General features: G+C 42.5%; 1 protein-coding gene across 1 annotated transcript in view; it reads left to right on the forward strand.

Moving 5' to 3' along the window:
- KTI12 (KTI12 chromatin associated homolog) overlaps positions 1-14762 on the forward strand; it is a gene marked incomplete at its 3' end in the record, with an annotated part of 199452 nt that overhangs the window by 52560 nt on the left and 132130 nt on the right. Inside the window, exons 4-6 of the mRNA XM_082253511.1 lie at positions 1575-1627; positions 6415-6470; positions 8325-8404. Of these exons, the coding sequence (XP_082109637.1) occupies positions 1575-1627; positions 6415-6470; positions 8325-8404 (189 nt within the window). The remainder of the gene's footprint in view (positions 1-1574; positions 1628-6414; positions 6471-8324; positions 8405-14762) is intronic.

The raw sequence follows: 14762 nt of genomic DNA on the forward strand, positions 1-14762 counted from the left end.
GCTCCCTCCTCACTGGTTGTGATTGACAGCAGAAGGAGCCAATAGCTCCTGCTATTTCCAAGTAACAAGAAATTTCGGCACACGAATGCTTCGTTTTGATGCAATTTATTCCAGGATGACAGCAGTGTACAACATGGTAAAATTTGAACGCATTTCAGCCGTAGCCTTATTCATAGCATACAAAAATATAATAAAGCCAGACTTGTATAGGTACCAAACAGCCCTGTCAAATAGGGGCGATATATTCTTGAGATATATTCTAAGATAATTGAAAAACACACAAGTGGGATGTTGAGGCCAGTTTGAAGAGAGGAAAGAAAAGAAAAACCAAAGCAAAAAATACACATTATGGATACAGAGAAATCATTAGTCATAGACCTATCTTAATCATGTGATCATTTAAAAAAAAAAAAAAAGGTTAATATCCAGTCTACTGTTCACTCCACGTGGTACTCTAGTATTGAGACTGTGTATCCACCACACCTCACGTAGCAAGATGCGGTGTGTGTCACCTCCTTCCACATTTATTTCACTATGGGGTAGAGCTGGGGAGAGTTTGCATCAGCTCCTGCTATTGTGTCTGAGCCAATGAGGAGAGAGCCTCTGCTCTCATGCGTATTGCTGTATCGAGTTGGGGCTCAGGTATATATTTAGGAGGGCTAGGGTTGGGCTGCTTGCTGAAGGTTTTTTACCCTAATGCAAAGAATGCATTAAATTAAAAAAGAAAAAACTTTTGCCTTTAGAACTACTTTCATTTAAAAATTAAAGGGTAACTCCACTTTCGTGGGGAGAAAAATAGCAAATAAAGAAAAAACAATAAAGCGTATACAATTGCGACACACCTCATATTGTAATTGAATGTTATTAAAAATGTCCTTTCCTTTTCAATCTGCAGCTGTTGTAATTTTCTGAAAATGCAATGCAATATAGCTTTCTGGAGGAGTTCTGTACACTGAATGTGCACAGACTGCACCCCAGGAACATCATTTCCTGCTTGTGTGTTTGGCTCACCAATTTTCCCAGAAGTCTGCCTAAGATACAAATCAGATTTCTGGCATCCCCTGCAATAAAAATGTCATTTTTGGTGAGATACTCCCAATAAGAACACATCTAAAGGGATGCAGGCCCAGCAGCTTTCCTCATTAGAGCTCTGTAGCTGCACAACTGACAGATAATTATGAAACCACTCCCATTTGACCCACACAGCATAGAGGAACAAACAATGATTTCTTCAGAATAACAAAAGGTAGAAATCTGCTATAAAGTTTGTTAAAATCCTTGTAATGTACATAGATCACCCAGAGGGGAATGGTTCTTTCTCAACAAAAGTGGAGTAACACTTTAAATGGTAATTGTAGCCATCTTTTCTACTGGGTAGAAAATATATATATTTTTTTAAATATGTCCAATATCTTTTGATGTGGCAAAAAGCCTTCACATTTCCTAATCAAGGCAAAAAAAAAAATAGAAATCTAATTTGGGGGAAGCATTGCATTTTGGGATTCAAGTGGATTAGATTTAGCAGATTTTCAAAGGCTTGAACTCAAATATATTATCATTTTCTTCGATTTTAGGAAATTGAATAAAGAAGATGTTGTGATTCTGGATTCTCTCAACTATATTAAAGGTGACTTAATTTTCCTTCTGTCCTGTGGTTAAGATATTGTAGCAAGCACAATTAGATTACCCATTTTGTAGTGGTGTGAGGCCACTGACTCTTGAACTAACCATAGAAACCGTTTCCAACTGCTGAAACGGTTGGTTTTTGCATGTGAATTGGATTGAAAAATTATAGCACATTAAATTTACTATTTATTTTTAAGTGAATCTGATCTGGTCTGTGCCCAAGGCAGGCCATACACACCTGGTTTGCAGGAAAGAAATTTGCTTGATTTCCCCCATCAACACAGACCATGATTGACAGGGAATCCCCCCTGCCGAACCATTGTATTCGCCCGGCGGGGGAAGCCGTTCCCACTGGGGGAGGACAGTGATTATTGCTAGCAGCGATTATTGCTAACAGCTGCTAACAATAACCGTATGTAAGATCCGGCAGGCTGTTTGTACCCAAGTTGATTGATCAACTTTGGTAAATTCAACCTGCCCATGCATGGTTTAAATCTTGTCCGGTTCCTGCTGAACCGGCCAAGATTTGAACTGTCTATGGCTGGCCTAACACTAGTACTGATGTGCAGGCACCCTGTGGTGTCCAAAAGCCCTTGTATGAGCCTTCAAATCAATATTTGGGTCCCTGTGGTGGCCCATGGACCCTAGAGCTAGGCTGTATAAACCTCAACCCACGCTAAGCTGTGTATGCTGTCCCTCCGCTATCAGCCTAGGTTAGCTACTGAGCACTTGTAAGCCCTAAATTCTGAGGAAGTTTACCAGAGAACCAGACCCACCCTTCTTGATTAAAGGTCTGGCCCTGCCCCCTCTTACCTCCTGTGCCAGGTTCCTGATCAGAAAGATTGAGAGCATTCCCATAATTTGGGGCACACATGCTTAGTAGCCTAACTGAGCTTGTGTGCAGGTGCCACAAGGTTCCTCTATCCATTTGATGTAATTTATGGTTGACTTTTTTTAATGCTAGTCTACCCAAAATTCCGATTTAATTTTTTTTTGTTTCCTAAATTTTCCATCCGTACTGGGAGGAAGGACTGACTTGACCTGTGAGCATTGACTTGTTCACTAGTCCTATATTTATGTCAGTCTGAGACTTTAGATTAGTTAATTGATCAATCAATGTAACCTCTCAGGTAATAGGACCAAACAAATAATGAAACACAGCAGATGGTAACTAAATATTCAAATCTAGTGGGAGCAGATAACAAGTGCCTCTTGCAGTCAATTACATTAAATATCTGATCCAAAGTGTAACTTGCCATTGTTCCTGCTTCTTAATGTAATGACCCAGTAATTTCATGAACTTTAGCCTTTTGATGCAATTCCTTTTCATTTTCCCTCTGCATGGTACGATGATCCATCTAATAACTGCAAGTGCTGTGCTAGCTTTCAGATTCACCAAACAAATCTGATTCATTTTATGTTTCTGTATTTTTTTTATAGTGCAAGTCAACCTTTTTTGGACTAGGCAAATAATTGTACAAAAAATGTACAAAAAAGACAAAAATGTACAGTGCCTTGACAAAATAGTCATACTAGTGATCGACCGATATCGTTTTTTCATTGCCGATACCGATATTTTTTTTTCTTTTTTTTTTTTTTACTTGACAGGTACTCTTATGGAGGGATCTGAGGGTCTTAACCACTTAAGCCCCAGAAGATTTTACCCCCTTCCTGACCAGGGCCTATTTTGCGATTCGGCACTGTTTTTTTTTTTTTTTTGATCATGCGCTATAAACAAAAAAAGAGCGACAATTTTGCAAAAATAACAATATTTTTCATAGGGATACACCGAATATTCGGCGGCCGAACATTATTCGGCCGAAAATAGAAAAAATAGCACTTTCGGTGTTCGGCCGAATAAGTCAAAAGGCCGAATAATTTTGTGCCGAACAATAGGGCTGAACGATAGTCGATATGATATCGACTATCGTTCTGTGGCCATAGGCGATATTCATATCGCCGAGGTCACGATATTTACAGGGGGAAGGGACTCGGAGGAGGACAGGAGGACTCACAGACTTCCGTGTTAGGCAGGGGAAGCCGGGACACTTCAGCGGTGAGCATACATACATTACTCACTCGTGCACTGCAGCCCGCCCCACACATTCAGTGAGTCTTACTCTCCTCCCTAGTTTTTTCAATGGCACATTCAGGAAGCCAATCACGCCGTGATTAGCTGCACAGCGAACCAATCACGCGTGCCTGCACACCTGATTGGTTCCGCTGTGCCGCTACTCACGGCGTGATTGGCTTCCTGAATGTGCCATTGAAAAAACTAGGGAGGAGAGTAAGACTCACTGAATGTGTGGGGCGGGCTGCAGTGCACGAGTGAGTAATGTATGTATGCGGCTGTGCTCCTTTCCAGGCTCCTACTAGTCCACCTCCAGCCTCCTACTACCACCACTATGAGAGACTGTCTGTCACTGTATAATCTGATCGAGTCCACACTGACACTGACTGACTGTCACTGAGTAATTGATGTTACCACATTAACCCTGACCTGCCCAGTGCCCTGTATCTGCATTTAAAATTTACAAGGCTGCCTGCATGCTTCCTGATTTCCATTCCCAGCATCCTTCCCAATCCCTACAGTGTCATTAACATTAACCCTATGGTACAAGGCTGCAGTGTGCACTGAATCCCATTCCCTACAGTAACATTTAGGGAGAGAGACATGAGAGGACAAGAGAGAGAGAGAGAGAGACATGAGAGGACAAGAGAGAGAGAGAGTGAGAGGACAAGAGAGAGGACAAAAAATTGGCAAAATAAATGGAAAAAATGCGAAACACCGCGTTCGGTATTCGGCCTTCGGCCAAACATTTCATTATTATTCGGCTTCGGCCAAGAATTTCATTTCGGTGCATCCCTAATTTTTCATATTTTTTTGGAAGGAAATCCCCCCAAAAATGTAAAAATATTTTTTTTTTAACATTTAGGCCAATTTGTTTTCTGCTACATATGTTTGGTAAAATAAAATCGCAAAAAGCGTATTTTGATTGGTTTGCGCAAAAGTTATTGCGTTTACTAACTAAGGGAAAGATTTTTGTAATTTTTGTTTTTTTGTTTTTTTTTGAGTAATGGCGGCGATCTGCGTTTTTTTTTTTTTTTTTTTTTTTGTGGTATTGCGGCGGACAGATCGGACCCTTAACTGACATTTTTGACACTTTTGGGGGTACCAGTGACATTACTACAGTAATCAGTGCTATACATATGCACTGTTACTGTAAAAATGACACTGGGATGGAAGGGGTTAACTTTATTGGAGAGGGAGTGGTTAAGTGTTTCTTACTGTGATTGGATGTGGCTTTGTGTGTAACCGCACAAATCAACGGTCCTACATAGCAGGACCGAGTGATCAGTGCTTTTACACAGGGGAGAGTGACAGGCGGCTTTGTTTACATTAGCCGCCTGCCTTTCTTCCTCTCCACCCGACGATCGCGAGTGACCAGAGGACATCGGGTCCGCCGGTCACACGCGCCGGCTTCTTCGGGTACGAGCGGGGCGGGAGCGCTCGCCCCCTATTCGCTCCCAGGCTAGTGACGTACCGGTACGTCACTTTGCCTGGGAGGGGCTGACCGCCGCCGTATATAGTCGGGCGGCGGTCGGCAAGTGGTTAAGGTCCCCAAACCCCTCCTCTGCACTTAAAAGCATTCAAAACACCAAGTTTGGCTTTTTTTTTTTTTTTTAAATGCTGTCATTTTTTTTAATCTGGCGCCAGTACACGGAAGTGATGTCATGACATCACTTCCGGGTTTTTGCATGGAGACCCGATCAGAGCCGAATGTGGCTTTGATCGGGTCTTCAGTGGCTGTGCAGGCTGGTTGCCCGGGTCTCCCGGTGGGACAGGAGACCCGGGGGAGCCGCGGAAAGAGGGGGGGGGGTTGACGTCCCCTCCCGCTCCTTGTAATGACAGCCGAGCGGTGTATACAGTAAAGGTGGCTCCCAGTACTTCCTGGAGAGCTCAGAGAAACTCGGGACACTTCTGGGTGCTCCGAACGCGTGTTATGCCCGCCCCACCCAGCTGGGAATGTCTCCATTCTCCAGGAAGCACTGGGACCCACCAGCGCCCCGGACCTCTGGCCACATACATTACTGTTTACACCAGCGGCTTTACATGGATGAGCACCAGACTCCTTAACGCAGGATATACATTGTATGTGTAATTCTACTTTTTCTTTACATTAAAACTGTGATCGTTCCACTGCTCGTCTTGCAAGATAGCGCTCGCATATCAATTTTTAAAAATGTTGCTCATCTTGCAAAATGCTTGTATAACACGTTACTCGCAAACCAAGGTATTATTGTATTGTTACAATGGTCAGTGACTGTGACACGTTTTACCAAGAATTTGGAACCATAAGAGTTAAGCCGGCCATAGACAGAGCGACCTGTGGTTGCAGGAAAGATAATTTCTCAATTCCCCCATCAATACCGTATCGAAGGGAGAATCCCTACTGGGGAGAAGTTCCCACCAGGGGAACACAGCCGCTAGCAATAATCGCATGTAAAATCCAATAGGCTTGTTGTACCCTAATTGATCAACTTCATTGATACATTCAGCCTGCCCATACATGGTTTGAATCTCGGCCGGTTCCTGCTGAACCAGTCAAGATTTGAACTGTCTGTGGCTGGCTTTAGAGCTAAAGGAACAATTACACTGGACGCAGACATTAGATGGCAGTTTGACACTGTTTTCCCATTGCAGTTCATAGTCATTGCTGTTCCATCTTCTCCTAATAGAGCTTTTTACTTTTACCTTTTGTCATTTATGCATGTTTCTTTTTTCAGGTTACAGATATGAGCTGTTCTGTCTCATAAAGCATGTACAGACTCCACACTGTCTGGTATGTCATATTAGTGTTACATATTTACTGTAAATAATAGTTTTAATATAAAAATATGTATGTTCTTGTAAAAATGGAATTCAACTCATTTCAGTTACATTTCATTTGATTTAGTTTAGTTAATTTTGCTAAAGCTTTAAAAATGTACTAGTACCTAGACAGTGGTTGATTCACTAAAGCAGTAGAGAATGTACACTTATCAAAGTGAATATTCACTTTACAAAAATCCAATGTTTACAAATTTTTCCCTCACACGTAATTGGGTATTCAAAGTAAACAGCGTCACCTTATTCACTAAACTAAGGGAACAAGGGGAATATTGACATTAGTTACCAGCCTCTACTTTAGGAAATTCCCTTATGTTCCACTGGTTACTACAATTTTGCAAAGCCATTAGAGTGCTTGTTTTTGCTGTTTGGTTACTGGAATTTGAGGTATAATGATGCAGCATAGCACCTCCTTTAATTTGCCTTAGGCAGGTGTAGACCAAATAATCCTCTAAATTCTTGATTTTCTTTTTTGGATAGGTTGACGCTGTGAATTGGCCTCAGATTTGTCCGACAGAGCATGGCCTAACAACCTATGCTGTATTTCATTGTTCTATTTTGTATTTCATTGCTGCCATGTCTACAGCTAGAAAGTGTCCAAGTGCAAGTGCCCTATGGTTTTGGAGGCTTCTGTGACACCCTTCAGATTTCTGAAGGTAATGCTGTCAATTGACATCTGGAAATGCCACGCTTTCCTTTTTAGTTTAAACATTTTTTTAATTTTTTTTAGAAAAATAAATATGCAAGGTACAAAATGTGAATCCTAAAAAAAAAAACCTGACATGAGGTTTGTAGAACACATAAGCCTATTAGTATAGCTTTCCTTTTTTATAAAGACACGCTAAGCTAGAATTTCATTTTCTCAGCATAATTTCCATTGAGGATAAGGTCTAAGGCTGGCCATAGGTGACTGGCTAGCTGATTGTTTTTTTCTTTTCATTTTGCCATTCACACATTCACATACATATTTTTAACCCCCCCCCCCCCCCCATTTGTTCCACCCAGTTGTTAGCTAATTGGTAGACGTGCTGAAAAGGTGCATTTAGACACCTACCATCCTACCAAAGCATTTCTTTACAGGAGAGTGACACTTCTTTCTGGCATTACACTTTGGGGTAAGGCTCACAATGCCCAGCAAGCAAGATTTTGTTCAAATTTCAACCAACTAACAGGTAGCTGGAACAAGCAAATGGGGGAGTCTGTTCTGAATCCAGAATGTGGTTACTATTGTTAACACAAAACCAATCTCTTTCCTCCGTTTCCTAAATCAGTCTCTTTGAAGTATATCATCTAGATGTGCTTTGTTCCAATGAGCATCATTCATCAGATATAATGTTATGTATGCTTTAGTGGGGGGGATGTCAGGCTTTGCTGTCAATTACTATGAATTCAGTGGTGGGATTTATGAGTTTATGAAAATGAGTGTCTGTGAATCATGTCAAAAATGTCTTATTCAGCAGTACTCAAGGTAAAGTATTAGACTGTAAGAATTATAAACCAAATGACATTTTCATTACTTGTACTCATACTTCCTGTCTAAGTGTGAAAGGTTTGACCTCTCAATTAGTTTTAATAATCCCAAGGTTTCCACTTGATCTTCTGACTACAATGGATTTTCCTATTAGCACCTACATTATCTATAGACTTATGTCCCGAGAAGTCATCTTGTCTTTGTATAACTTTTAGATGTAATGAGCACTTTTTTTTTGCTTGGTGTATTTCTGATCCTAAGGAGCTGTGGCTTACAGGACACTGTGTGAAGGGTGATAATGAAATTCTGTGAACCCAATACTCTGTGTTTTTGCAGATCCACTGTGTGACAGCCCCAGATGTCAGTTCCACCTGGAATCGGGACAGACAGCCAGATGAGCAATATACACAAGACATGTAAGTGATGGGGACCTGTGAACCTGCATGGCAATCCAAAAAGTAATCTGTGATTATATAAAGATTATATAATCTTTGGATTTAATCCTACATTTGTATACTAGATTAACTGATATTAAGGGCTAAATTCACCCTTTACGGAAAATATAATAAATGTACATATTTTTGCAGGAAATATGCATTTATTATTTTTTATGACAGGAGTCTGCAATATATTGCACCCACAATCGCAGGTTCAGTGGCAGACTCCTGCACGCTCTTCCTTCTGCTTTCTGACCTTGCCTCCATACAGGCTTTCGATTAGAAACTGTGAATTTACTATGTATGCACTAATCGGCAAACTCCTAGCCAGTTGAAAACGACAAGTCTTATTCTGCAGTAACAGACAGGACTTGTAGTTTATTCATTCACATTAATATGAATAAATTAATAATGAGCTGTACCAATTTGATATATGACAGTGGCATTAGGGCAGAGGAATCCTGTCTGCTGTCACAAGTCAGGGGGGTGCTGGAATAATTTAAACCCTAAATACTGGTGTTACAAAGTTGAACTTATCCTTTAGAGGAAACATGTAGTGACAAAAAAGTATGCTGCTGTTGCTGAATTTGCTTGAAAATGCTAGTTGCCTTTCTGTTCTGTGACCCAATTCACTCAACCAGAGCAAGTATTCATATCAGCCCATGCTTATTTTAAGAAAGTGACCTAAAACGTTTTAAAGCGCACCCACAGTAAAAAAAATGATAAAATGGGCATCGTTTACATTTTTGCATTAAAACCTACAAAGCATTGCATCCGCAAGCGTGTCCCAGTGCTCGTATGCCCTCCTAACCAAATCCATCAAATCATGGGAGCATGGGGCAGATCTGAGCCACGTTGTGTTCGTTGATGGATGCACACAGCCCGGCTTGGGAACAAGCTCACAGATGTGCCCCCCTTAGCAAGCTTCTTGCTATAGGGGGCACAAATAGAAGAGGAGGATCCAAGAGTGCTGGCAGTGGATCCCAGAAGAGGATATTTAGGTCTTCTCATTGCACAGAGCATGTAAGTACAGCATGTTCCCCACACCTAAAGCAATATCTTTTTCTACTATAGTGCCGCGCAGCTACATGAACTTACAGTATTGTGAGCCCTAAAGTAAATAAAAAAATGCCTAAGTAAAATAAAAAATGCAAAATTGAGAACAAATTACCCAAATGCTGGAAAACAGAAGGCTGCTGCTTGCGCTGATGTTTTCCCACACCTAAAGCAATATCTTTTTCTACTATAGTGCCGTGCAGCTACATGAACTTATTGTGAGCCCTAAAGTAAATGAAAAATACCTAAACAAAATAAAAAATGCAAAATTGAGAAAAATTAACCCAAATGCTGGAATTTCTTACAGACCCACACACACGCGCACACACATCTCTCTCTCTCTCTCTCTCTCTCTCTCTCTCTCTATATATATATATATATATATATATATATATATATATATATATATAGAGATAGATAGATTAGTGTGTGATATTACAGAATTTCCAGCATGCAGGTCAATTTTTGTCAAGGCTGTTCAAATGCTATATACATATTTCTCTATTTTTGATATCGTACTTTGTGGCTTAAAGTAGTTGAACTGGATGGACATATGTCTTTTTTTCGGCCACACTAAATCCTTACTTATACCCACTGAAGTGACTATCCTCAGGTGATGCACAGAGATTAAACAGATCCTCCTACATAAGTTGTTCCTGTGTATTTACAACCATTTGTCCAGCCCATCCTTATAAAACTTGGAGATTTAAAGGATTTTTCAGACTTACAAACCAGAAGGCAGGGAGCTGCAGTTACATGCTGTACACGAACTCTGAGAGCTGATTGGAGGGAAGGGACACACTCCTCTTCACACAGCACACCGAAACAGAACTGAGGCTGTCAATCACAAGCTATATACTGGAGCTCCATCCCTTGTCACATTTTTAGCTCTTGGTGTCAGGAAAACTTGGCAAAAGCAACTTCTGTAGATAAAAGAACAACAAGACAGCAGGGAGAAATGACACTTTGGGCTCTGTAGAGAAGCAGGTAAACTCGTGGTCGTATTAAACTCATAGTAAACCCAAAAGCAAACATTTATTATATTGCAGCTTAGCATTTCTTAGATGTGATGGCTGCATTCATTTTCTTTTTTAGGCTTCTTTCTTCTATTTTCACCTGGTGATTCAGCCAGTAAATCTGTTCTTTTTCAAGAGACTAAGCTCTCCAGCAGAAAGTATCAGTTACAGATATGAGACAAAATATTGAACACTTACAGGTGTTCTTACAATGAATAACTTTTATTTATGTAAAACCTTTATCCCAAAAGGAAAAAACTGTTTGCTGTAACTGCTTATAAAATATTAGCTGGTATTTGGCTTCAATTTGGTAGTGTATTTAAATCTGCTAGTACATCTAACACTCCTCTCCCCCGAAACTGACAATGCTGCTGTCCAAAGGTGCCCCCTGTTCTCCTTTATCCAGAATGGGGGCACTCGAAAACAGGAGGTGTGTTTACTGACCAGCTCACCAGGTGAAAGCAAAGGGAAAAAGTAAAAAAAAAAAAAAATTCCCAGTGAATCACAGGAGTGCAGTTCGTTCTGCACTTCTGTGACCTGTTTTCAGCCATCAGCGGGCAAAAGCCTCTGTCTGCTGACGTCACTCAGCTGGTTCAGGCTTTAGAACGATCTCAACCATATGGACTGGCGCCTGGGTCAGAGATTCGCAGAGAGCCTGAGCCAGCCCCTCTCGCCCCCACCACAGACCAGTTCTCCAGTAAGCGCTGGAGGGGAGATTAGAGAGCTGGCGACTAATGGTCGCTGCTCAGAGCGGGGAAGGGGCTGGGGGAGAACTGCATGATCAATAGTGTTTGATCAGTCAGTTCTCACTGCTGAGCCAGCAGAACACAGATGCAACATTGAATCGATGCTGCATCCTCCTAGGTGAGTATACTGTATTTATCGGCGTATAACACCCTAAAAAAATAGTGCAAACATGGGGTGCTTTTTATATGCCGATATTTTTATTTTTTACGTGGGGGGGGGGGGTCGGCGTTCCCAAGGAGTGGTATCAGACTGGTCGCCCTGCCCCTCCTGGCCCTGGGACAGCCCTGCCAGCGTACTCTGCAGTTAAGAAAAAATAACTGCAAGCCCTTTTTTATAAATTCTTTTCACATTATATCCAGGGTTCGTACGGTCCTTGAAAACCTGGAAAAGTTTTTGAATTTGGAGATGACACTTTCCAGGCCTGGAAAAGTCATGGAAACTTAGGATTCCACTAAGATTTTGGAAAAGTCATGGAAATATATACTGGGGAGCGGATGCTTAAAGTTTAATTTATTATTTTATTCCGTAATGTTTAATAAATTATTGCCAGTGCCACATACTATTTGCCTTCCGGGTCCGCGGTATGCCCGTGCGCTGTCACTGGCCAGCAGCAGCCGAGGCGATGATCGTGAACCAATCACTGGCAGCGGGGAGGGCCGGCCGCGGTTTGCCTGGATGTGACTGGCCAGCAACAGCAATAACAGCCGGGAGATAACAAACCAATCACAGGCAGCGAAAGCGTCACTGGAGGGCGGGCCGGCCGCATGAACGTGATGATGACGCGGAAGGGGGCGGTAACCGTTCCGGTTACCGCACCCCCACGTCATCACGTTCATGCGGCCAGCCCACCCTCCAGTGACGCTTCTGCTGCCTGTGATTGGTTTGTTTTCTCCCGGCTGCTATTGCTGTTGCTGGCCAGTCACAGTGTCTCCAGGCAAACCGCTGCCGGCCCTCCCCGCTGCCAGTGATTGGTTCACGATCATCGCCTCGGCTGCGGCTGGCCAGTGACTGACAGTAGGGCAAACTACGGACCCGGAAGGACACCTACCTGTGATGTCCGCAGCCTCTGACCACCACCTGTATCATGTCTGCAGCCTCTGACCACCTCCTGTATCATGTCTGCAGCCTCTGACCACCTCCTGTATCATGTCCGCAGCCTCGGACCACCTCCTGTATCATGTCCGCAGTCTCGGACCACCTCCTGTATCATGTCCGCAGTCTCGGTCCACCTCCTGTATCGTCCGCAGTCTCTGACCACCTCCTGTATCATGTCCGCAGTCTCTGACCACCTCCTGTATCATGTCCGCAGTCTCTGACCACCTCCTGTATCATGTCCGCAGTCTCTGACCACCTCCTGTATGTCCACTAAATGTACAGTGTGTGTCGTAAAACGTTTGACATTTCGAACATGGGAGAGGCAGCGCTGTCTAGCCACGCTAAAGGTGCAAAGCACCAGCCTGCAGCTGCGTGCTTGACAGCTTCCAATCCGATTGCTGGCTTTTTCACCCGTGCGCCTGAAGTGACACCGGCTCCCAGCTGCGGCAGCGGTGCTTCCATCTCATCCACTGTAAAACAAGGGACCATTTTGAGTCACGTTGTATCCAGAAACAAAACCCTAACTGCAGAGGTACTGTACACTACAAAGATTGTCATTTATTTTAGTAAAAATATGCTGGGTGTGACATGGATTTTCTTCTTCTTATTTAACATGTATACATAGACATTTCATGAAACATTAGGTCATGAATATTTACGTGAAGTCATGGAAAAGTCATGGAAATTTATTGGTGAAAATGTGTATGAACCCTGTATATCACTGTCATGTCAAAACAGTTCCTCTAAATACCTTGCTCGTTTCCTTCTTTCTGGCCGCTCTTCTCCTGAGTATAGCTTCAGATTGGTGGAGGTGAGCGGTCACATGATCGGCCATTCAACGTCAGAGGAGAGCGGTCACATGATCAGCCATTCAACTTCAGAGGAGAGCGGTCACATGATCGGATTTGAAAGAACGGCGCTAACAAGGTATTTAGAGCCATCAGTTTACTGTGACACTGACACAATGTAGGAAGCATCTATGAAAAGGGGCTTGCAGTGATTTTTTCTTTTACTTTAGAGTACGCTGGCAGGGCTGTCCCAGGAGACTGGGGGTCTCCTGTGAGTGCATGGGGGGCTGTGCAGTGTAAAGGGGGCTGGAGAAAGGGAGAAAAAGTTACTGTACAACCCAATTTATCTCCAACACACCTCAAATCCCTCCCAAGTCCCACAACTACAATACATAATGTAGAAGTTCAGCTGGGAAGTATTGGGGTGTAGAGGTACAAGGATGGAGACAGTGGAATGTATGACTTTTGACACCACCTCCAGATTCAAAGCTGTTGTGTCCTACTGTGCATGGGGGAACTGTGTAATATAAAGGGGGGCTGTATAAAGAAAAGGGCTGTGTACTGTTGTTTTTATGTGTTTAAAATGTTTCTTTCCTGAAACTTCCTACTTAAAATGAAGGTGTGTGTTATACGCCGATAAATATGGTAATTGTTTTTTTTTTTTTTTTTAATCCTGAACTTCTCTTTTAATTACACTTTTTGTACAATTTTGTACATGAATAAAGGGCAGTAATTTTTTGTTTATATTTGCGAGTGGTGTAACATAGGCCTCTTTGACTTGAAAGTTGATTTATGAGTTCAGTCAAGGAGCCAGGTGTTATCGGTCCTCAAGCTTGACAGATGTTCCTGTTTTGATGGTAAAAGAGAACTCACAACTGTTTAGGCACCTCCCTTTTTCTCTGTGATCAAAGGGGTGTTCCAATAAAACGGAGTGTCCACTTACCATCCTGGGTATCTCCTAAACATCACTGCATGCGCTATGAAGGAACGGCCGCCCGTGCCATTCCTACAGAGCCCTGTGCCGTGAACAGTGGCTCCCACGCACATGTGCGGGAGTGACGTCATTGTGGCTCCGGCTAATCAGATGGCTGGAGGATGCGAACCTGGAAGCAAGAAGGGTAAACGCAGCAGCCGTGTCAGCGCAGAGTGCTCATTATGCCTTTGTCTTTCAGGGTTTTTTTTTTTTGAGGATTTCAACCATTTTTACTGCCACCACCCTGTTAGCTCAGTCTCTTCAGGAGGCAATTACATGATGATATACGGCCCTTCAGTCCCAACTCCCCCTGTATAGTGAATTCTCCGTCTGCTGGCCAGGAGATGCGACGACACATAGCAACTTAAGCATAGCGTAGACACATCTAATTTATTTCAAGTTTCGCTCACATTTAAAGGAAGTTTGAGCGGCAAAAACTGCTTTAAACCGGTTACAATTCATGGGTCAACTTAACAATAGAACATATCTCCACCAAAAACAATACATGAAAAGGCTCTTGTGTTCCCCATACATCTCTGTCAATGTGGGGTCTCGTGTCTGAAATTGTGTTTTGTGGGAAAGCCGCTCCGTCTGTGTTCAGCTGTCTGATGTGTTAATGTAAGCAATTGTCAATTGTGTTCAGGTGTTGTCTGTAATCTCTA

The sequence above is a fragment of the Pelophylax lessonae genome (genome assembly GCF_965119305.1).
Source record: "Pelophylax lessonae genome assembly, chromosome: 4".
In the NCBI taxonomy this organism is placed as follows: Eukaryota; Metazoa; Chordata; class Amphibia; order Anura; family Ranidae; genus Pelophylax; species Pelophylax lessonae.